Raw genomic sequence first — 21,523 nt, 5'->3', positions numbered from 1 at the left:
TCGCGGGAAGGCGGGCCGCGCCGCGCCGCTGGATGGTGGCTCCAAGCGCGGCCTCGCTTTTTCCCGGATTTTTGGGGCAGGAATCTTGCAGAGGCTGAGCCCTCTCCTCGCCTCTTCCCCCCCCCGCCCCACGCTCGCTGCCTCTGGAAGATTGATCCCGCTCCTGCTCTCAGATCATTAGCTACGCAAATCCACTCACATTTTCCCCCCTTTCTTTCCCTCAAATAATAAACTCTGTAGTGCTGTGAATTTTTCCGGGGCTGCGGGGGTCATAACAAACGATCAGAGCAGGACGTTAACAGTTCTGAAGGTCACAGTCACTCAGAGCAGTTTCGAGTTTTATTAATCTTCCTCTTCAACTGGACGTTTATTTCCACTCGGTTTTGTGCACTGGCAATAAAACAGAATTTACAGTGGCCCCATTGTTGGACATCACTGGAAATAGGGTTTTACTTTGTTCCCAGCCAGTGGAACTGGAAGCGGAAGAGCTTTGGAATGGTATGAAAAGGACAAAATAAATAACAACAACAATACCTCAGCAGCTCAGAGCACCGATTTAATAGTTTTTACATATGGCATTAGGTGGGACGTGATGTTTATTGGGCTCTGTCCCTGCCAACACACAGTGGCACTGTAGAGGTTAACGTGAAGGGCAACAAAACCTCCAGCTTATGTTTTGAAATTCAGCCTGATGGCGACCACTTGCCCCCATAGATTTGGGCGCATGAGCTTCAAATTCTCTCCCAAGTTTAAGAATAAAGCCACTGGATTTCTCCAACCAGTGTTGCCTTTCTGGTTCTATTGGATAAATTCCTTTTCAGAACTCCTTAGGGAGTTCTGTTGGGGCTGTTGAACAACTGATGTGTTCCCTGAGAGGTGTTCATGCTCTTTCTTAAGTTTTCAAGTTATTTCTCAATGGAGGGTGTGTAAAATCACAGTCCCAGGCCTGCTGGAGCCCCATGGAACACCTTCAGAGAACTTCCCCTACACCTGTCCTTGGTCTTTTGGGGAGTGCAAATTCAGAGATGGTTCATGCTCTAAACCTGGCCACGTGAATGAAAAGCTGAGTGGCTTTCCTGTTCAGAAAAATGAAAATATAGGTGGCTGCATCTTGGTGTCAATTTGATGCATTATATACTTGAATAAAAACTTGAACATCTCCAGTGTATGTCAAGATTTCTGCCCAGCAACTCCTTTCCCTGCAGCACTAACATTCCCATGCAGAAAAAAAAATTTACTTTTCATGGCTAAGTTGCTCTTGAAAGCTTAGTTTGGGCAGAAGACTCATTGATAATTAACTGTCCTAGGCCTATTTTTCTGTGTTACTGGAAGAATTGGGCTGAGCACTTGTCCTTCTACCTCTGCTCATGAGGGAAGGGTCAGCTCTGCTCCCTGCCTGCTCTCCATGGCTTCACACTGCTGCACATCTGTATTTCAGATTAGAAAAGGCAAAATCCCATGTGAACAACCAGTGTTCTTTACCACCCTATTAATTGCTTTTAGACAAAGGGAAAAATCAGAAATGAAGGCATCCTTGAAGGTGTTTGAGATAAAAAAAGAAGGATTAATACCTTTATGATAAAGAGGCCCCGAGTGAGATGCTGTGTTTGTTTAATGTGCACTATGGCAGATGGGCTTGGGCTGCAGGGGAGATGCCAATAGCACAGCAAGCTGTAATTAGGGAAAATGTAGACTTGGTTCACAAACTTGCTCCCTGTGCTATCAGAACATTATCTAACATCCACTTTCTGTGTTGGAGTTTTGCTGTTATGCAAGCACAGGAGGGTTAGCTGTCCTCCGGCTGCAAGTTGCATCTATCCCAGCCTTCCTCCCTCTCTATCCTTTTTTTTTTTTGTTCATTTTTCCCCATTGTTATTTTATCTGAAGGTAAAAAACACCTTAGGGTCAGGGTTTGGATGTTTCTTGTCTTGTTACAATTGTGGCAGAAGGGATTTTTCATTTTGGTAATTTGCTTGCCTAACTGGGCTTGGGGAAGAATGCATGGAGTTACTGTCCTTTAAAAATGGCTTTTTCCCATCAAAAAGCTAAAACTGAAACCGCCCCATGGTTCAGTTTTTAAAGAAAATGACACAAACTTCTTGCCTACATTTGTTTTCCTTTTTCCTTGACATCCCTTTCTTGAGAGCATGGTGACCATCCTGTTCAGAGGGAAGGGAAGGGGAATGTTGAGTGCAAGGTGCTGGAATTCCAGGGCAGTGGCTGTTCTGGGTATTTGCTCACCCGTGCCAGTGCCAGGTTTTTGAGTTACTTCTGACATCTTTGTGTGGGTTTTAGTGCAAATGTGCTGAACTGCTGAGCAGAATGACTGCTTAACCTGCAGGCCTCTTTCCTTATCACTGTGAGTGCACTTTAGGGTGGTGTTACATCCCTGGTTTTGAGTAACTTTTAATTTAACAACTGATTCATGGCAATGTCTGTGAAGGTTCTCCAATGACTAAGCCCATCAAGAGGTTCCAGGTGTGCACTGGGCCAGACTTGAGTCAGGTTGTTCAATATCCAGATGCTGTAGAAGCTGTCACCCTGTGTGGAGACAGGAATTGACATTATTGATGTCAGTATTGGGGGAAAAACTACAGAAAATAAAGCTGCAGGACTTCTTGCATAATCTTCATTTGACATCTTCGATTCATTTGACTTTATAGAGCCAAACTGCAATGAAATAAAACTTTGCACTTCAGATTTCTCCCTTAGAAGAAAAGCTTTGCCAGCTCTCTGCACTAAAGTTCTTTAGAGTACCCTGTAAATTTGCTTTCCAAGCTGCAGCAGTGTCAGTCAGTGCTCCAGAAACATCCATTCACACTTTAAATTCAAGTCTTTGTAACTACATTTCTGCTCCAGACATTAATTGCAGCGTGGCTCCATTTATTTCTTAGTTTCAGAGTGAAGATGCTGCTGGAAAGAAAACTGCAGACTTTCTTTCCCATCCAGGAGTGACTTTGCTTCCCTTGCATTAACTGAGAAAATACAAATGTGTGACCTTGTTTTGCTTATCCAAACACTCCACTTGGCATGTAAACATTAAGGAGGGAGGTGAGGGATGCTGAGGAAATACTCATAAAAATAGAAAAAAATGTGCAAGTTGCTGCTGGAAAAAAACATTTATGGTGCAGCTTTTGGGCCCTGATGGAGACTTTGCTTCTTGGGCTGGAACTGCTGGAGCCAAGGGGTTGGCACTAAGTTTAATTGCTCAGTTGTTACTTTGTCCTGAGTTTGTGACTTTGCTACCCCAAAGCAAAGGGTTTCCAGCTTGGATTTGCCAGGCTGTCCTGCCTTCTCCCAGGTTTACCTTTAACCATGTATCTGCAATGCAAAATGAATTTTTTTTTTAATTTTGCCATATTTACCCTCATGAAAATGGGGTTTTAGGTAGCAGTGCTAAATTGCTACTGAGCCTTCCTAGATCCCCCCACCTCCATTTCTTTGTGTTACTCTCCTGTTCCAAATTATGTTAAACATCTGGCAAAACCCCTCTGCCTTCTCCTTTTGTGAAGGTCCTGAGGGGTTTTTTTCATACGTTGCATCAAAGATGTGTCAAATGATACTTTGAATGTGATTCTTCACCTGTTGGAATATGAAACTCAAGTTGGTGGCCTTGGTTTTAGCAGAAGATACAGTTTTGGCTAAATTGTTGCATTAGTAGGATTGGCAAATATATTTCTTTTCTGATCTTGGAGAATGTGTTGGTTTGTTTTTTTTTTTCCCCAATGGTTTGTGATTAACAGTTGTAGCTGGAAAATAAGAGGCCAGATCTATAAAGAGACTTGATAGATCAGAGAATTTTGGCTGATGTAGGGGCTGGGACTTCTTGCTGATGTGGATGTGCACAATCAGTTTGTTTCTTGAAGAAGTGTGGGTAGGAACAGTAATTTTGGAAATGTGGTAAGAGATGGAAAATCTGGAATACTTGGGTTGATGCTTAGAGGGAATACTCCATACTTTCAACCCAGTTATTTTCAGGTCTAAGAATACTTTGTCACTAAAAATGGGAGTGGTTTCTCTTGAAAAGACACAAAACTCTTTCACTTTTGATCTATAGCTGATGGAGAAAAAGGAGGAACTTCTAAAATCTATGAGGGCAGCAGATGGAACTGGCAAAATTGTTTGACTTCGGCCAAGTTTTGAGTGACCATGATGATCACATTTCTGATTGTAGTAGCAGGACAAATCAAACTGGGCTGTGGCTCTTATGTGGGGGTTCCACATCTGGTGAAATGACTTTCAGATAGAGAAGGGTCTGAATATTATACAAAAAATGCTGTTCCATGTTCACAAAGCTTCAGTTCTCTCAGAGGCCATTTAACAAATGTCAGTTTGGTAAATGGTGAGATTTGCTCCAGAGCAAGCCTGACATTGTGAAGCTGCCCTATGGAAAGTTAAGGCTGATGGGTGGTTAAATAAAGGTTATTTGCATTAGAGCTTTTTTTGGTGAGATTAGCTCTCTGCAATATCCTGAAAATGCCTGCTGGGCACCCCAAATCTGCAGTTCTGCCATCAGCCAATGCCCTCAGCATGTGTGATGCTCTGAGCCCACAGTTCTGATGCAGAAGCTTGTTGGAAATGAGTCAGGTGATAGTTTAGTGGTTTTTCATTTTTTCCTCATTAAGGCCTTTCATGGCTCTCTGATGGCTTTGCTTATTTCGGCAGAATTTATTGAAGGGTTATTTATGTTCCCTGAGAGAAGTTCCTTTGATTTTTTGACTACCCGTGAGCTCTCTTTTATAAGGGCCTGTTATTCTGGGGGGGTAGGGTGTATTCAGCCCCAGCTTGGTGTTTTTAAAAGCATTTCAATGCAGTTGGCATCTAATGAAGGTGTTCAGGAGGCTCTGAGCAGCCTGGGCTAGAGGAAGGTGTCCCTGCCCATGGCATGAGGATGGATCTTTAAGGTCCTTTCCAACCCCAGCCATTCCATGATTCTCTGACATCCAGTTGGATTTAGATTTCAGTGTTGTTTAGATAATACCAGGCATGATTCTTCAGGTGTCTTTATTGCAATGGTTGTGTGTCAGTAAGGTGAGTCTATTTAAAAAATTGAGGGTTTTTTTAATAGAACAGAAGATTTATTTTTGCCTCACATTCCAGTGAGTGCTCCTGAAGTCATAACACAAATCTAAATCACTATAAGGAGTATTTGAAACTAGGACTTCTTGGTACAAGGGAGGAGCTTAGAATTAAGGCACACCAGTGGAGTTGAAGAATTGGAGCTGTTGGGGATGTTTTTGGCTGCAGGGATGATTTAGGGCTCAGGTCCTGGGGTGCAGGGCACAGACTGACCCTTGTCAGGGTGTTCTGAGCATCCCCAGGTGTCCTGGGAGCTACACACTGACAGATTGGCATTAGGGGGAGCTGGTGTTTTTGGGGAATGGACAGAATTAGTTAGAAATGAGCTCTGTAGGTGGAACCTCACAGTCAGGGCTCCTCTGTGGCCTGTGGCAGGGTCAGTTGTTTGGGTGGCCCAGATCTGACACAGTGACAACATTTGGAGCCTCCTGGCTCAAGGAAGTGACTCTGTGCTATGTAGGGCTTGAGCCTTATCTTGCCTTTGTGTGCCATAAAGATTTGGAATTTGCTTTAGTTGCAGGATTAGTCTTTTATTCTTCCTCTGATTCTATAAATTTAGTATTTTCTTCATTTTATCCTTTAATTTATGACAGGTACCCCCCTGCCTGCTGATAGGTCAGCAGCTTGGAGATAAACCCAGTGGGTCCTTGTCAGGCACTGCTCTCTGGGAATCCTGGTTTTCCCAAACCCATTTTCAACTCTGAATTAAGATGGGTTTGGAATTCTTGCTGGGTAGGAAATGGAGCAGTTCCAGCAGCTCTTTAATCACCTGCCATGTGTGTGTTTCATTGCAGAGGCCGCAGCAGTGGCAAAGGACCACCTCAGCCTACGGTGAGTTTGTGGTTTCTGCTCTTTGTGCCAGGGCAGGGTTGGGGAAACAACTTAGCAGAATGGCAGATACTGGAATATTCTCTCCATTTTTTCCTTGGGATACCATGGTGGGTGGATACTTTAGAGTGAAATACAATTTTTTAAAGAGTAGCATCTCACATTCATTTAAGTCTCCTGGGAGGGTGAAGGGGGGAAGGTTCACTTAAACTTTTGACTGAACTAATATAAATATTCTGCATTTTCTTGCAATTACAGCTGGAAATATAAATAATATTTAATTTAAGGCAGTGCTTTTTGAATTAGTTCCTATCTGAAAATTCTAACATTGGCTTCTCCCTTAAACAGATGACAGTAAAGCAGCATTTAATGAAATAAAAATAACTACTTTGTTTAGCTTTACTATAAAATTGCTGAGCCATTGTTCTCAGTAGCTCCAATGTGCAGCTTTAGTTGTTCTCAAGGCTGTGCATTGCTGGAGCATAGATGTGGCTTGACTTGCAGAACATCATTTTATCAGAGCTAAATTCATGGATCTTGATTGAAAGAGTGAATCTTTGAACTTCACTAATCAAATATTTGCCAATTTGTTGCTGGCCTGGTTTTCAAAGATGCCTAATTTTGGGGAATGGAGCAGAAGCAGGAAGATTTAAAAGGGCTGCAGTTTGCTTACATAAATGTTTATTGAAGATACCAAGACACTTGAGAAAAACTAAAGAAGCTTTGAGGAAAATTGGTGGAAAAGGTCATGGGCAAACACTAAACATCCCCAAGTGTTGGTCTGCATATGCTGTGTACTGAGTGCTTCAGCTGTCCCCAAACTTGTCTGTTCAGCCCAGAAAACAGTTAAAAATACATTATCAGTTGAAAAACTCAGAATATGGTGAGGTCCCAAGAGCTGTTTTAGCATCTCTTGATTTACAAACACAAAGAGGTACCAGGTATTGCAACAAAACAGCTGCACTGAGGTGAACATTCCTCCAGCAGCCTGGGGACACCTGCCCAGCTCTCCCAGTCAGGATTGCAGGTCCTGGTGCTGCACAGAGTTACTTTGGACTAAATTAATAATAGGCTTTGTGGCAATTTAGCACTCCACAATTTGATGGCTTTAGCTGCTGTTAATGTGTGTAATCAGGGCTGGGAGATGAAAGGATGAGCTTGAGCAGGCCTGAAAACACCTTTTTGCTTCTGCAGCTCTGCAAGTGCTTTATTCTCTTGATGGTTCTTAAAACCAGCAGGGCTTTTTTTGTTTAAAAACAAAGCCCAGCTGACATCCCTCAAATCTGTGCCTATCAGCTGCACCCAGCCAGCCAGAGAATTTCCTTAATGGAGTGACATTAGGGGCTCTCCTGGGATTTTTAGCTTGGTTGGGAGGGTGTTAGATCTTTAACTGGTCAGAAAAAAGTCAGGGGCCCTCTGAAAATCTCCCCTGGCATGTTTAATATTAATATTTAATAATAAACATTCCATGTGTCTTGCCTGAGTAAGATTTTTGCCCAATGTTTCTGAGATTTTCTGTGTACTGATGAAAGCCTGGGTTGGGTTGGGTGCTCTGGCTTTTGGAATTCCTTCAATATTCATGATGACTTTCTTATTTTTCAGATTTCTTTTGATGGCATCTATGCAAACATGAGAATGGTTCACATACTCACATCAGTTGTTGTAAGTCTTCATATTTGGAAGAATAGTTCCTATATGACAGGGAATTGTTAACTAATCATCTAATTGTAATATAAAAGAGTAAATATTAAACTTTAAACACTTTTTGCTAAGGTTGAGCTTTAAAGGATCACAGAAATTTAAGGCTTGAAAAGGTTTAACTCTGATTTGCAGAGCTACAGCAAATTTCTTAGGTGCACTGGTTGTATTTTGAATTTCCTGTCTTTAGAGAGGTTATGGATAAATAAAATTTATTTTATTATATCCATTTTATAGGGATTAGAAGCCTTTCTCCCAAGATTTTAAGGGAAGCCCTGACATGGCAAAATGAAGTAAGGCAGACTGTCCCACATCTGCTTGAGGCCAGGATAAGCTTTTATCCTTATTTGTACCCACACAGGCACAGATTTGGGGTTTGCACAAAACCTCCTTTGTGTGTTTTAACTGGTCAAGAGTCTTGTGAGAACCAAATATTCTCCAGTGAGTATCTTAAATCCCTTCAGAACTGCCCATGCACACCCAGCTATTTGAATTTGCAGAGCACAGCAGTGTATTTATAAATGGGCAGATGCTGAATGAGGAAATTTGGCTAAAATTTGAGCTGTATTTTTACATTTTGGACCTATGTAAAGAGCACATGTTTTAGAAAATCCCTGTAATGTCATTTGTCATGTTGGTGGAAAGTTATATTCTCATTTTTCTTGCATTCTAGGGATCCAAATGTGAAGTACAGGTGAAAAATGGTGGTATATATGAAGGAGTTTTTAAAACCTACAGTCCTAAGGTAATTTTTACATTTTGACTCTTCCCTATTGTGAAAATTCCTAATACCGAATAACCAACATTTGATTAAAACTGTAATATTTACTCTGAATTATATTTACTGTTCATGCCTAGATTTAAAGCAGATTGAAATACCTTGTTTTTGCAAATTTTTGAGGGGATGACTGTGCAGTAAAGCAGTGCCCTGTGTTTGTATTTCCCACAGTGTGATTTAGTGGTTGATGCTGCTCATCGGAAAACTGCAGAATCCAGTTTGGGGCCAAAACGGGAGGACATCCTGGAGAGTATCTTGTTCAAGTCTTCAGACTTTGTTATGGTGCATTTTAAGGATATGGATACCAATTATGCCAGAAGAGGTATATTTGTTTTAATTTTTTTAATGTTTTAAGATCATAATTCAGGGTTTTTCATAGTGGATGCTTTAGGATCCAAATACTGAAGTTCATATTTAGATTTGTAGTTCTTAAAGAGTGCAAAACTTCAGCACCTTGTGAAATCAGAAATTCATAAATTGAAAAAAAAATGTATTTTTGAGTAGCTGTTTTGGTGTCTGGAAAGCAAACCCTTAGTGGTTTTACAGAATATTTTATAGATTCTATGGGAGGTAGAAACATTTTTGTAAATGTCATTCTAAATTTCTCTGTTAAGTGTTATACAAGAATCATTGAATACAGAAATTCTTTGGAAAAAGGTTATTTCTCAAGAGTTAAGATATATAGAGTGTATACTGAGGTATATTCTGTTTCTAAACATACATTCATAGAAATATTCTATAAATACTCCTGCAAACAAAGCTAGAAATTCTTTTAAAATCCTCTGTTTGTGTTTTAATTTCTTCTTTACTCCTTGTAGACCTGTAGGTAAAGCTCTTCAAAATACAGAGAGGTGACAGACAAATCTTAAAATCTTGAAGACATTGAAACTGTTCAGATTAAACAATTTTGCAGGCAGTCTTCATTAATGTCTGACCTCCAAGCCCCTGATTATTCTTCTGGAACCTGAGAGCTCATGAGTCAGTTTTATTCCTTTGCAGATTTCTCAGGTTTTGGGCAGCAAATCTCCAGAGTCTTTCTGCTTAATGTTGCTGATTTGCTGGGTTAAGGAATAAAAGGAAATTCAGGTTTTTGTGGCATGGGGTGGAATTTGTCTCTGTGTACATTTACAGGCTGATTAACAACTGTCACAGGAGCTCAGTGGTTATTAGAACACCGGTTTTATTCCCATTAGCAGGGACTTAGAGATGAGGACATTTAATGAGAGTTTCTCTCCTCACCTTGTGTTTGTACCTGTTCTTGACTGATCTAAAGCTGCAGAATGAGAGGTTTGTTGTTTCAAGGAATTTCTGCTTTTCCCAGATGATGATGCATAATGTCAGAGCAAATGCAGCATTGAAATGCAGATAAGTTCCAGGTTCTGGATGGGACGTGGAATTTAAATTACATGAGAGCTGTTTTATAATGGGTTTGGTATGAACATCACTTTAATGTAAATGCAAACTGGGCTCTCCCTCACCCAATCTTTATAGATTTTGAGCAGACTGAATGAGGAATATGCTACTGCTTCTAGGAATAATTGCTCAATGGACATTTTCTAGAAGAAAATGACTGTTTCAGGTTGAACAGTCCGTCAGTTCACTTTATTAGGTGGAATGACTGAGTCTAAATCTCTTAAATACTGGAGAGCAGAAATAAAGCCATAAAAATTTGGAGCATGATAAACTGGAAGGCTGCAGAACTTGATAAGTCAGAGTGGCTGAATTAATCTGCTTTCCATTTTGTCCCAAAAATACATTATCTGGAAATGACACTTGGAAGTGTAACTCAGTCTCTGATCACACCTTCAAATTAGAGCAATGAGGGGCTTTCTGCTTCCTGGGAAATTAAATAAGGATTTCAAAAGGTTGGAAGTTTGTGAATGTGCATGAAGGAGCTGCTGGCCTTTCTTCTTGTAAATAAACCCAAATCTTTGTGGTACTGAATGATTTAAAGTGAAAACGGGCTCTGAACTCCTGCCTGAGGACTTGGTGCTCCTTGTTTTGGGGATTGTCCCTGCTTTGTGCTCTGGTTACACTTCCCTAGGAACAGAGACTTTGAATTGTCTAACCCTCAATGGTTTTTGGCTTTCACAGACAGGTGAGGAGAATTTGGGAATACTTGGTTGGAAAGTTTTAAAATCATAGGCAAATAAAAGAGCTTTTCAGAGAGCTCTCTTTGGGAGCTCTCCTTTGGGAGGCTTACCTGGGGTCTGATGATCCTTGTGGATCCCTTCCAGCCCAGAATATTCTGTGATTCTCTCTGTGTAGTTTCTTAACCTGTAGGAGACTTCTAGATTTTGTGGAGCCCTTGAACTTAAAATAAATTTCTGCAGGAGATACTGTTTGGAAAATTTTAATGCATCCTGGCCTCCCAATAAGTAGCTATGGATTTTATTCTGGAATTTGTTCCCTGCTGGGCTGGAGAAATGTGGGTAAATGGGTTTAAGTAGCAGAGATGTTCTCTGGATCCTGAAAAAGAAACTGGAAGAGGAATGGGGAAAAGCAGCAGGTGAGGAGAAAGGGAATGGGATGGAGTCTTCTTTCAGAAGAAGGAAAACAGAGTTGAGTGTGAAAAGCCTGTGCCAGAGCCTGGCAGGCAGCTCCCAGTGCTATCACAGCCCTGCAGCTTTGGGGCAGAGCTGATAACCCCCCCAGAGAGCTCAGGGGAGGGAGCAGCATGCAGGCCTGGGGGTGGGACTGGAGCAGCACAGTGGGTTTGTGCCAAGTATGACACTGCACCTTCAGAGGCACCTCTGGGCAAAGCCTGGGGTCTGCCCAGATTGTACAAACTGGGAGGGTTGGGAGAGAAATTGGTAGGTCTGCACAGGGAGGGGTGTTGTGGCTGTGAATGTTCCAAAAATCAATGTGTCCCTGTTTGCTGGGCCTTTGTCCGCAGCTCTGTCAGCCTGCACAGACCTTGCAGCTCCTGGGGGTGCTTGTTTGGCTTCCAGGGGAAGGGGAGGGATCACCTGAGGGTCTCTCTCTGTGGAATTGAGGTTTGCTGCAGCACAGGCAGGCTGATGAATGAAAAATACACTGGAAAACTCAGGTGAAGCTCTGTTACACCCATCATTCCCCTGCCAGACTGTTCTGTCAGCTCCTGAAGAGGGACTGACACTGATTTCTGTATGTGCAGTGCAAATCAGCTGCTAAAACCCCACAGCCTGTGAGCAGGCTGAAATCCTTGGCTGTACATTAATATTAGCCCATCTTTCTGCTTCACCTTTGAGTGATCCTGCTGCTGCTGCTGGGTGATTTGGACTCCTGATTGATGCAGGAGGCTCTGTTTGTCCTGATTCTACACCAGAATTGTTTCCTGGGGGCCCTGAGCACTGATCAGTCCACAGAGCTTGTTTGCATGGAATTCAAGTTTCAGTCAGGCTTTGGAGTTGCCTTCTTGGCTTCTCTTTAAAGACAAGACAATTCAAACATCATAACTTACTGGTAAAGTAAAAGACTTCTGCAATGTTTTTATTGTTTTTTGGCATGCTGAGGAAAACACTACAAATCCAATTAAAAGAAAGGCAGAAGAGAATTAGCTATTTAAGTTTTTCCTTGAATTAGCTCTTAGAGTGGCATCCTTCCAGAGAAAGTGTTGCAAGGGGAATAGCAGAAGGCATCTTTTGAACAAAGGAAGGAAATGTTGGCTCTGCAGAGCCGGTGGTAACTGGTTTTAATGTTTCATATCAGTAGTAAGGAGCTACAAAACAAATCAGGGTTTACTGTTGAAACCTTTAAGGTGAAACCTCAGTTTACTTTGCCTTGATCAAAGCTTCAGCGAGTGCCATCAGCACCTTTGGCACGTAACACTGATTGGCTTAATGGCGTTTCAGCTGCAGACTGGCACTTAATTGCACATTTGTGCTCTTCACCAAAATCTGTTTGTGAAAACAAGCATGTTAGACATTGAAATTAATTAAACCCGGACTCTTAATTGCTCTGCTCTGGCACTTTTTTCTTTAACTCAGTTAGCAGCACACACTTGGGGAATTTGCCCCAGCTGAGTTTTTCGTAGAATGTGTGTTTTTAATTTTCCTTAATATGAATTTCCATTGCATAGAGCTCTCCTTGGGATTTTTTTCCATTCATGAGAAATGATTTTTTACCAGGCTTTAAAACAAGGTCTTTGATACCCAACTGCTGAGCTTAGGAAATGTCACATTAAGCAGGTACAGAGGCAGTGGGGGCTAATTGAGTGTTACAGCCTCAGCCCCTTGTTTCACCAGGTCCCATTTGATCTTTAACTCGGGTTTTACCATGTAGAAAAGAGATTGATTAAAAATTTGGCCTTGTCAAGGTGTCATGTGAATTGCTCCTTCAACAGCTCAGAGATAAGAGGCACCAGATAAGGGAGAAGCTGAGTCTGGGCAGTGTCTTGTCAGTTATTGCTCTGCCAGTCAGCACTTCCAGCAGCAGCTCATGCTTTACCTTCTACTTTATGAATCATCCTAATTGCCACATTTTTGTTTTGGAAACTGTTATTTTTAGAGTTTGTTACATTCATTCTCCAGTTTGTTGCTGATTAATTTTGGGAGAGGCTTTGCTGGGTTTTTAATTCTGGTCTCCCTTGTGCCTGCCCCGCTGTTTGTTCCAGGAAAATTCTGATCTGTGCCTTGAGGTACCATCCTGCTGCATTTAAACTTTGCCTGGATGCTCTTGAGACCACATTGTCTGACAAGGAGTGCCTCCTTTGTAGCTTGAATTTCTCCTGTCTTTGGGTTTTCTTTGAGTTGTAGAGGTTAAACAGGCAGAGCCTCACTTGTGACTTTCATTGTAAAATGAGAGAGGAACTCAGAGCAGTGGAGCTTCCTGAGCCCTGTGATATCCTGAATTTACTGGGAAACTCAGCAGTGACTGCACACATCCTACTGAGACCTGCAGCACTTGCTGATAGTGGAGTTTTTGTTTTGACTTGGGTGTTTTTTCCATCTGTATCATTACAATAACAGCGCTTCTGAATGTTTATGTGGCTGTTTAAATAAGAAAATTAGTGGGTTGAGTGGATGAGTCTTGTTAAGCTGGTATTTTATTCACAGTATCCAAAATGGCACAGTTGTGTGGAGTTTGCCTGGAGGAATTTAATAGAAATTAAGGAAACACCCTTCTGAAAAACAGATTGCCTTCATCAGGTGCTGCCATCAGGCTCCTGATTCATATTAATCCAATCTCACTGGAGAGGAGCTCCCTTCATTCCCAGAGATGTAAAACAAATTTCAGTTTCCTGAAAGACATAACCAGCCTCCAACTTGAGTTTGGCGTGAAATGTCCCAGTCTGAGCAGAAATAAAACATGGAATTAATGATCTTTGGGGCAGGAGCAGCACTGGTTTATCTGAGTTCAGCCATGGGGCATTGATAAGGTAAATGCAGTGTTTACATTCTTCAAAATTCTTAAAAATATGCTCTTTAGCTACTACTTAACTATGAGTTGTAGCACTGTGTCCCTTTGTAGTTTCAGATGACATTTGAACACATTTATATAGTATATATTATAATAAAGTATATTTTAAAAGCTGTTTGTGTGAGCGTTTCATGGGATAGTGCTGGCTGTTATTAGAGAGACCAAGCACAGTGAATTTTTATCGAATTTCTGTGCAGAATTTCACTGTGAGATTGGGTAAAACAGGAATAAAAGCAGTATCAGCAGTCTCTCTTTAAAACATCTTCAGTGATTGTGTAAAAGCTGTTACATCAGTGGCCAACTTCATATGTTGGGAATTCTTTTCATAATAGCTTTAAAGTTCATTTTACTTTTTTTTTAGGCAGATTTTTAGATCTTGCCAGAAGTCAATTTAGGCCATGTTTTTCCTTATCTGGCACTGCCTGGTGGTTTGATTTCATCTTTTCTAAAGGTCTGCAATGTTTGCTCCTTATTTTATCAGCAGAATGATGATAGGAAATTCTGGATTGAAGACTTATTTATTTTAGGCTGATTTATTTATTTATGAGCTTATAACAAGCTTATTTGATTTTTTAAAGTTCTGTATGTAGTTCTGAGATCCAGTTGCTTACAAATACAAAAGCTTGGTGAATGGCTTTAGGTATATTTTTACAGCAATTGAAATACTCTGGTGTTATTCCTTTTCAAGTCTGGCTTGAATGAAACAGGAACAAGTCAAAATAAATGTTTGTGATCTTTATTTTTTGATGTTTTTATAATTTTTATAAACAATAGAAGAACCTCACTGGTTATTTATTCTCTTACGTTGTTGAGAACAAAAAGTAGAGAGTTTCTGAATTTTTCTGTGTGATTTGGATAAGCTGCTGCTTGGAAAAACACTGGCAGGAGAAGAGACCCCTCTGTTCATCTGACAGGAATTGGGAGCACCAAGCTGATGGATAATTGCCCTGGTGGTGTGTTGAGGAGTTGTGGAAATAGAAAAAATTTGGATATTTGAAAGGAAAACTGTATTTTGCCCATTTAGGGAGTTGCTTTCCTGCTTTTTTGATATTAGCACACTATTGTGGTGTGTATTTGTGTGGGCTGGTTGGAAAAGAATTTTATACAAGTCTTTGGTTTTCTAGAAGAATAGGGATCCTTGTGTTGTCTTTTTTTTCTGTTTTTCTCTCCCATATATACATGTAGTTGCAAAAAATATATTGAAATAAATGAAAATAATTCTATTTTCTGATATGGGAGAAGTTAGTCTGTACTTAAATCTGGAGTAGGCACCTCTCTCAGCAGCTCCAAGAGGAGGGGAATGATGATATTGTGCCTGTGATTCGGGTGTGTTTGGGCTGTTCCTCAGCTCAAAACCAGTGTGCAAACTTACCCAAACTGGTCTCACTGGTCCCAACCCTCCCCACTGTGTTGCAGATGCTTTTACTGATTCAGCCATCAGTGCTAAAGTTAATGGAGAGCACAAGGAGAAGGATCTGGAACCTTGGGATGGAGGAGAGAACACGGCTTCCGAGGAGCTGGAGGCGCTGGAGACCGATGTCGTGAGTGATGCTTTGATCCTCTCTGGCCATCAGTAGGAAATGAGCTGTTTCCCTGGATATGCCTTGAAATAATTCCTTAATTTCAATCTACTAATGAGCTTTGGAGGAGCAAAATCGCTGTCCTGCATTGTGCTGGTGGATGTTCAGTCTTTGCCAGCAGCTGCCACAGCCCTTTGGAACGATCTGGCTGAGAATAGCTGCCTTTCAAATGGCACTTTTGGCAAATTCTGAGCAATGGCAGCTGCTGTGGTAAGAGCTGTGAGGGACTCCAGGAGCCAAAGAGCAGCTTTTGTTAAGGACTCCAAATCCAGCAGTGCCCCAGAGTGATTTATGTTTAATCAGAGCATTCCTGTCTGACTGTCATTGCACTTGGAAATGATGGGGAGATTGTGCTCAGTGTCCCTGGGCTGCAGAGGGAGAGAATTGATGGAAGCCTGACCCAAGCACAGGGACAGACTCAGATTATGAATCATTAGATGAAGAATATGGCCTCAAATGCCATCTCCTCATATATCACAGCAGTCAGCTTTTCCTCAAGCAGAAATTCTTGTAGCCAGGTGTCCAGCCTGCAGTGTGTTCAAGGAGATAATATTACTGATTAGAGCATATTAACTTTGGGTAGAACAATTCTCCTGTCAGTTTTGGTGTCCATACTGTAGAGCTGAGATTTATTGGAATACCCAGTACTCTCAGTGCTTTTATAAAATATTCAAAGCATTTATTGTTGTGCTTGAGTGCTGTGATAGCAATTTTACTGAAGTGGGGGAGTTGTGCAGATCAACAGGAGTCTTCTGCCTGTGGTGCCTCTCAGGTAATTCCATCAGTGCTTTTGAAAAGTTTCAGAAGTGTTCATTTGCACTTTTTGTGAAAGGCAAAAAAGATATTAATGTATGTATGCCTTGCTAGCCAGTAGTCTTCTAATACAGAGTGAGCATGTACTTAAAAAAATCTCACAAAAACAATACAGACTCACACAAACAAAAAAAAAAAGGAATTTTGAAGGTAGAATCTGTGCAGCTGATGAACAAAGCTCCCTGAAATAAACTGTGGCATTAATAACTTTGTTATCTGGACAGTGAATTCATAGGCCCAGGAAAAAGGGCAGAAGGTTTAACTTCTGCCATCAGCCCTTCATTTGAAGGGAATGTGTTTCCAGTGTCATTTTGAAAAACAAGCATCATTTTCTTCTAGTCTAATGGATGGGATCCCAATGACATGTTTCGTTACAATGAAGAAAATTATGGTGTAGTGTCAACTTATGACAGCAGTTTATCTTCTTATACGTAAGTTCCAAAATATTTTGTTATTAGATTTGTATTGAATGTTCTCCCTGGTTTGACAAACTTTATATTCTGCAGCTCCTTTTGCATAGTTTCTGAAGTTGTGGAATCGAATAACTGCAAAAGCAATGAATGAATGGTGCTTAAGAAACCTTGCCAGCTTTCTGTGAATAGTTAGATGTAGAAATCTTTATGTATTCCCTTAAATGGGCACAGCTCATTCCCATTGCAGAGTTTTCTGAATTTAGCCATGCAATAAGGCTTGTTTCTTGCAGAAATTTCCAGGAATAGGGTGGAAAGCTGTGAATTAATCTGTATGTAGCTGCTATACCTACAGCTTTTTGTTTAACCTAGCAGAGCAGTTTGGCTAAACCCTGATTTTATTGAGACAATTGATCTGGAAGATCCTGGAATGCTGAAAAGCTGCTGATAACCAGGGTGGGGGTTGTGTGCTTGTTTAGCAGGCTTGTCCAGCTCTAAACTGAAGTTTCAGTTAAATATAATAACAACTGGAATATAGAAGTAGTATAAAGGCTGCTCTGGCTACTCTGGCAGTGATTTATTCCCCAGAGTCTGCAGCTCTAATGTTCACTGCAACTGCAACACAAATGGACTGCAGATGTTCACAGCCATTGTGAAATGGCTTCAGTATTTCCCCACTCTTTTAACCCCCAAAGCAGAAATCTGTTTTTTCAATATCAAGGAATAGCAGTGAATATTTTGATTTTTTGTGTCTGTGTATGCACTTGTCTACAGGTCTGTGGTTCAGCAATGTGATTTCTGTGTTTTGTGCAAATGGACCTGTAACATGGTGATAATCAAAGTGTCCTAATCAGCTTATGTTTGAATCCTGGGGAAGCTGTTCTTTCCTTCCCTTCACTGCTCTAAGTACTTTTTGTACTTTTGAACTTCAGTCTTCCATCTTTCTGCTTTCTGGATATTAATGGAAACAGATTAAAAACATGAAGGTGGCTTTAAATTAATTCCATTTTTTCCCCCTAGTCAAGCAACTTGCTTTGCATATCAGTCTGCTAAACTGGGAAGCTCTTTTGCTGGTTTTCCATGAAATGCTTAGATGTGCAGCTGAAGGGTTTCTTGTTTGATTGTTTTCTCTTCCTAGAGCTAAGCAGTAGCAGGTAGAGTTTGTCAAACTGCATCAAGGTACAAGTTTGTGTTCCAGCAAATGTATTGATCATCACCAGGGTTCTGAACAATCCTGTCATCCTGTCCATCCTGTCCATCCCTTCCTCTCATCTTTAGTGGCCTGGTAGAAAACATGAAATCATTCCCTGCCTCTTTAGGTTGCCATACATCCCTTCGTTTTTTGCACTCACTTTAAATAAATGAAGATTATTGGCTGTTCCCCTTTATTGTCTTATTAACAGAGGGACCTGAGACCAGGTTTGCATTCATGTAAATCTTATTTGAGCCAAGACTTTATGCTGAGGGGTTTTATTAAATATTCTTGCAGTTACCATTGATAAGGCCAGTAAATGTTTTGACTGGCCAGAAATGTGGGGGAAAACTTGTGCTGCAGTAGCTGAGTGCTGGCTTGGAATCTGGCAAAGCCACTTGTTTTCCTCGTTCTGCCACCAACACTTGAGCAATTTTGCATGTATTATTCTATACCTGGCTTGTATCTCCACCCACTTTCTTTGTTTTTCTTCTTTATATTATTCAAAACATGGGCAGTAGTGATTCTGTAATGCCCAGCAGAGCATGGGCCAAGCCTCAGCTCTGCTCTGTATTTTTATGTAGCTTATTCCGAAGTAAGGTTGGTGGAACAATTTTTGCAACTTGAAGTTAAAATTGGGGGAAAAAAAAATTTTTTAAAACCTGACACCCAAATTAGGACAGGTAAATCCCGAAAATGGGTGGCAGAAAGAGGTGCCAGGTATGATCCCATCCCTGGTTGGGTTTTTTTCAGTGTTTCAGTGCTCATGTAATTGAATTTTGACTTGGTGGCTTTCCTATGGGATGATTTTTGCAATATTCCATTGCCTGCCATAGAGAGAGACGTGGAAAGAATGGGATTGAGGTCCTGGCACTCACAGATGAGTCAGGAATTTCTGGTCCTGTGCTCTGAAGTGTTGCATCCATCTTCTCTGCAGTTCTTCAGAACTGGGAGAGCTGAAATTCTATGTCTGGAATTGTTAAAGGAGTAAGGATGTCAGTCTCTAATTTCACTAGGATTGTGTCTGCTGGCAATGTGTAAATAGCTCAAAAAAATTCAAATTTGGGCTCTTGGAGTAGCTTCCTATGTAAACAGCAGTCTGAGGCTTTTTATTCCTCATGTTCTCAACCATGTTAAAAGTTGGAGCCTCTGCACAGCTTTAGGGACTGGGGATTTTACAAATCCTGTGGAAAACTTCTGCACCCTGTCCTCAGCTCTCTAGGCAGGTAAATGACCCTGAATTTGTCCATAATATCAAACCAGTCCAGGAATTTTATATTAAAAAAAAAAGGCAGCAAGTCTACTGGCTTAGGAGCAAGATTTTTTTCCCTCTGACTCGGTTAGAACTAACACTGTGTGATTTTTGTAACTCCTTTGTGCTTTTGAATGCATTTCAGAGATTCTTTTCCTTTCCATTGTCTTTTTAGGGTGCCATTAGAAAGAGATAATTCAGAAGAGTTTTTAAAGCGGGAAGCCAGAGCAACTCAATTAGCAGAGGAAATTGAATCAAGTGCCCAATACAAAGCTCGGGTTGCCTTGGAAAATGATGAAAGGACAGAAGAAGAAAAATATACTGCTGTTCAGAGAAATGCTAATGAAAGAGAAGGACATGGTGTGAACACTAGGTACTTGAGTACACTATGAATAGTATTTTTATTTAAATTATGGAGGTATTTTGGTGCTGTAGCAGTTTGCTCATTGATACTGGGCTTTTTCAGCAGGCTTGATTAGGTTTGGAGCCTTGTGTAAACAGTCCTGTGCTGCTTTTGGCACTCAGGCTGACTTGGACACCTCTGCTTGGCCCTGTATTATCTCTGTAGTGAAACAAACTCCCCCATTCTGACCTGTCACCGTGGTGAATTTGTCCCAAATTCCAGGAAGGGGCAGTGGTTTCGGTGTGTCCTGGAGAATTTCAGGCATTGCTGCTAATCCTTCAGTGCCTGTGGGCTCATAAAGTGGACTGTGTGGCCACTATCAAAAGCCAATTCATGAGGTGACTGTTGGGTCAACATCTGATACTATTTAGACTTTTCCCCTTGGCTTGATGGGGGAAAAAGAGAGAAAATGGGGAGCTTTTTGTTGCCTCTCAGTTGTGTCTCAACACTGATAGAAATTTGGTGTGTTTCAGAGAAAATAAATACATTCCACCTGGACAGAGGAACAGAGATGTCCTGTCCTGGGGAAGTGGAAGACAAAACTCACCGAGGATGGGCCAGTCTGGATCAGGCCCACCCATCTCAAGGTCTGGATCCCACACTTCAGAATTCAGCCCTAACTCTGGAGCAGATCAGAGAGTAGTTAACGGAGGCAAGTATCTGAAATCTGAGTGAATGTGCCTCATAACACTGCAGAAAATCACCTCATTTTGTGTTCAAATGGTGTGGGATTGCTTTGTGTATTCCATAAACCAGGTTAGCATTCATCATTTAACACAGAGGTGGTGAGTTGGATTTGGGCTTAACTCACAAATGAACACTCATTGCACTGCTCTGTCCGTGGCTTTGCAGAGCAGAAATGTCATTTATTTTCCCCCTCAAACACCTTTGTCTTAGATGATGGTGCGCTGTGTGGTTTTAAAGATGAAAAACTGCATCAGCACTGCAAAGCTCTGGGTGGAGGAGCAGCAGTGCTGACACCTGGTGAAAGGCAGTGGCAGGAGGAAGCTTCTCTTCCTTTCTGAAAAAGAATAAAGCCACTTGCTTGCCTTGATGAAAATGGGAGGGGAAAAACAAGAACAGTGTTAGAGAAAAGGAATCCAAAGCCTTCCCTCCAAATGGGTATTTGAGTATTTTCTGCTGGACACATGGGAGGTATTTCTAACCAGGCATCAGCAGGCACTGCATGGCAGCAATTGCTGTCCCAGAAGCCAAAAACATTTCTGGAGATGGGTTTTAGCAGTGGCCTGTCCTCAAGGCATTATTTGTAGAATTTAAAAATGCTATTATAATAAATTACTGTGAATAAATGAAAAATGTATAATACTCAAGTGATCTATCTGGAGAGGAAGTCTGAGAAGCACCTAAAGGTAAGTGAGACTTCCTTTCTAAAGCCAGAGTCAGCTCTGTAAAGGATGGACAACTGAGCCTTGCCCAAACAATGCTAAGCTTGAAATTTGTCTGTAGTATTTGTGGTTTCTCTCACCCTATTACTCTGCTGAATCAACATCATAGACCTAAAATATTCAGAATGGCTTGTAAATTCAATTAATTCTGCTTTGAAAACCATGAGCCCTATATCCTAGATTAAAATCCTCCATGAATACCTCAGATAAGTGATAAAGGCATAAATGTCAGCATTCAGACACTGAACACCGCTGGTTTTTGTAAAGATCCAGCTCCTGGATGGATATTTCCTCATCATTTGGTTTGACAGTAGCAGTTTGTGTGGTCAGTACTGTTTGTGAATAGCTGTTTGAGAACCTCTGGTAGCTGTTAAGGACCTTGTGGAGTGCTGGGTGCTGTGGAGCATTGGTATGCCAGGCTAACAGATCAAACTTTACTGTCTGTTCCTTAGTAGTGTTTGTAGATCCTAATTAACCCTTTGGGGAGCCTGTGACATTCACAACTTCAATTTGACCCCAAAACCAAGGCAGACCCAACCCTGCAGAGACTTTATCTCCTCAATTCCTCAATTACCACCTCGGTCCATCCCCAAAGGGTTAAACCACGGACAAAAAAACCAAAACAAAAAAAAAATCATTTTGTCATATTTTACTTTTTTTTTTTTTTTTTAATTTCTGTTGCCC

At 41.1% G+C, this 21,523-nt stretch overlaps 1 protein-coding gene across 11 annotated transcripts in view; it reads left to right on the top strand.

Moving 5' to 3' along the window:
- The first annotated feature begins 5,858 nt into the window (after window positions 1-5,858).
- ATXN2 (ataxin 2) overlaps window positions 5,859-21,523 on the top strand; it is a 42,357-nt gene continuing 26,692 nt past the window's right edge. For 5 of the 11 annotated variants that reach the window (XR_004082066.1, XM_031059484.1, XM_031059485.1 and 2 more), the window contains exons 1-8: window positions 5,859-5,910; window positions 7,510-7,569; window positions 8,279-8,350; window positions 8,555-8,705; window positions 15,200-15,324; window positions 16,516-16,607; window positions 19,206-19,403; window positions 19,907-20,085. Coding sequence is in view for 10 of the 11 variants with exons in the window: in XM_031059484.1 (XP_030915344.1) it covers window positions 7,537-7,569; window positions 8,279-8,350; window positions 8,555-8,705; window positions 15,200-15,324; window positions 16,516-16,607; window positions 19,206-19,403; window positions 19,907-20,085 (850 nt within the window). In the remaining variant the exon portion in view is untranslated. The remainder of the gene's footprint in view (window positions 5,911-7,509; window positions 7,570-8,278; window positions 8,351-8,554; window positions 8,706-15,199; window positions 15,325-16,515; window positions 16,608-19,205; window positions 19,404-19,906; window positions 20,086-21,523) is intronic. The other 6 variants (XM_014308249.2, XM_031059482.1, XM_031059489.1 and 3 more) reach the window with 2 other exon arrangements.

Source organism: Geospiza fortis, unplaced genomic scaffold (assembly GCF_000277835.1).
Source record: "Geospiza fortis unplaced genomic scaffold, GeoFor_1.0 scaffold145, whole genome shotgun sequence".
Classification (NCBI taxonomy): Eukaryota; Metazoa; Chordata; class Aves; order Passeriformes; family Thraupidae; genus Geospiza; species Geospiza fortis.
The sequence above is the reverse complement of the archived record's forward strand: the minus strand, read 5'-3'. Positions and strand labels throughout refer to the sequence as shown.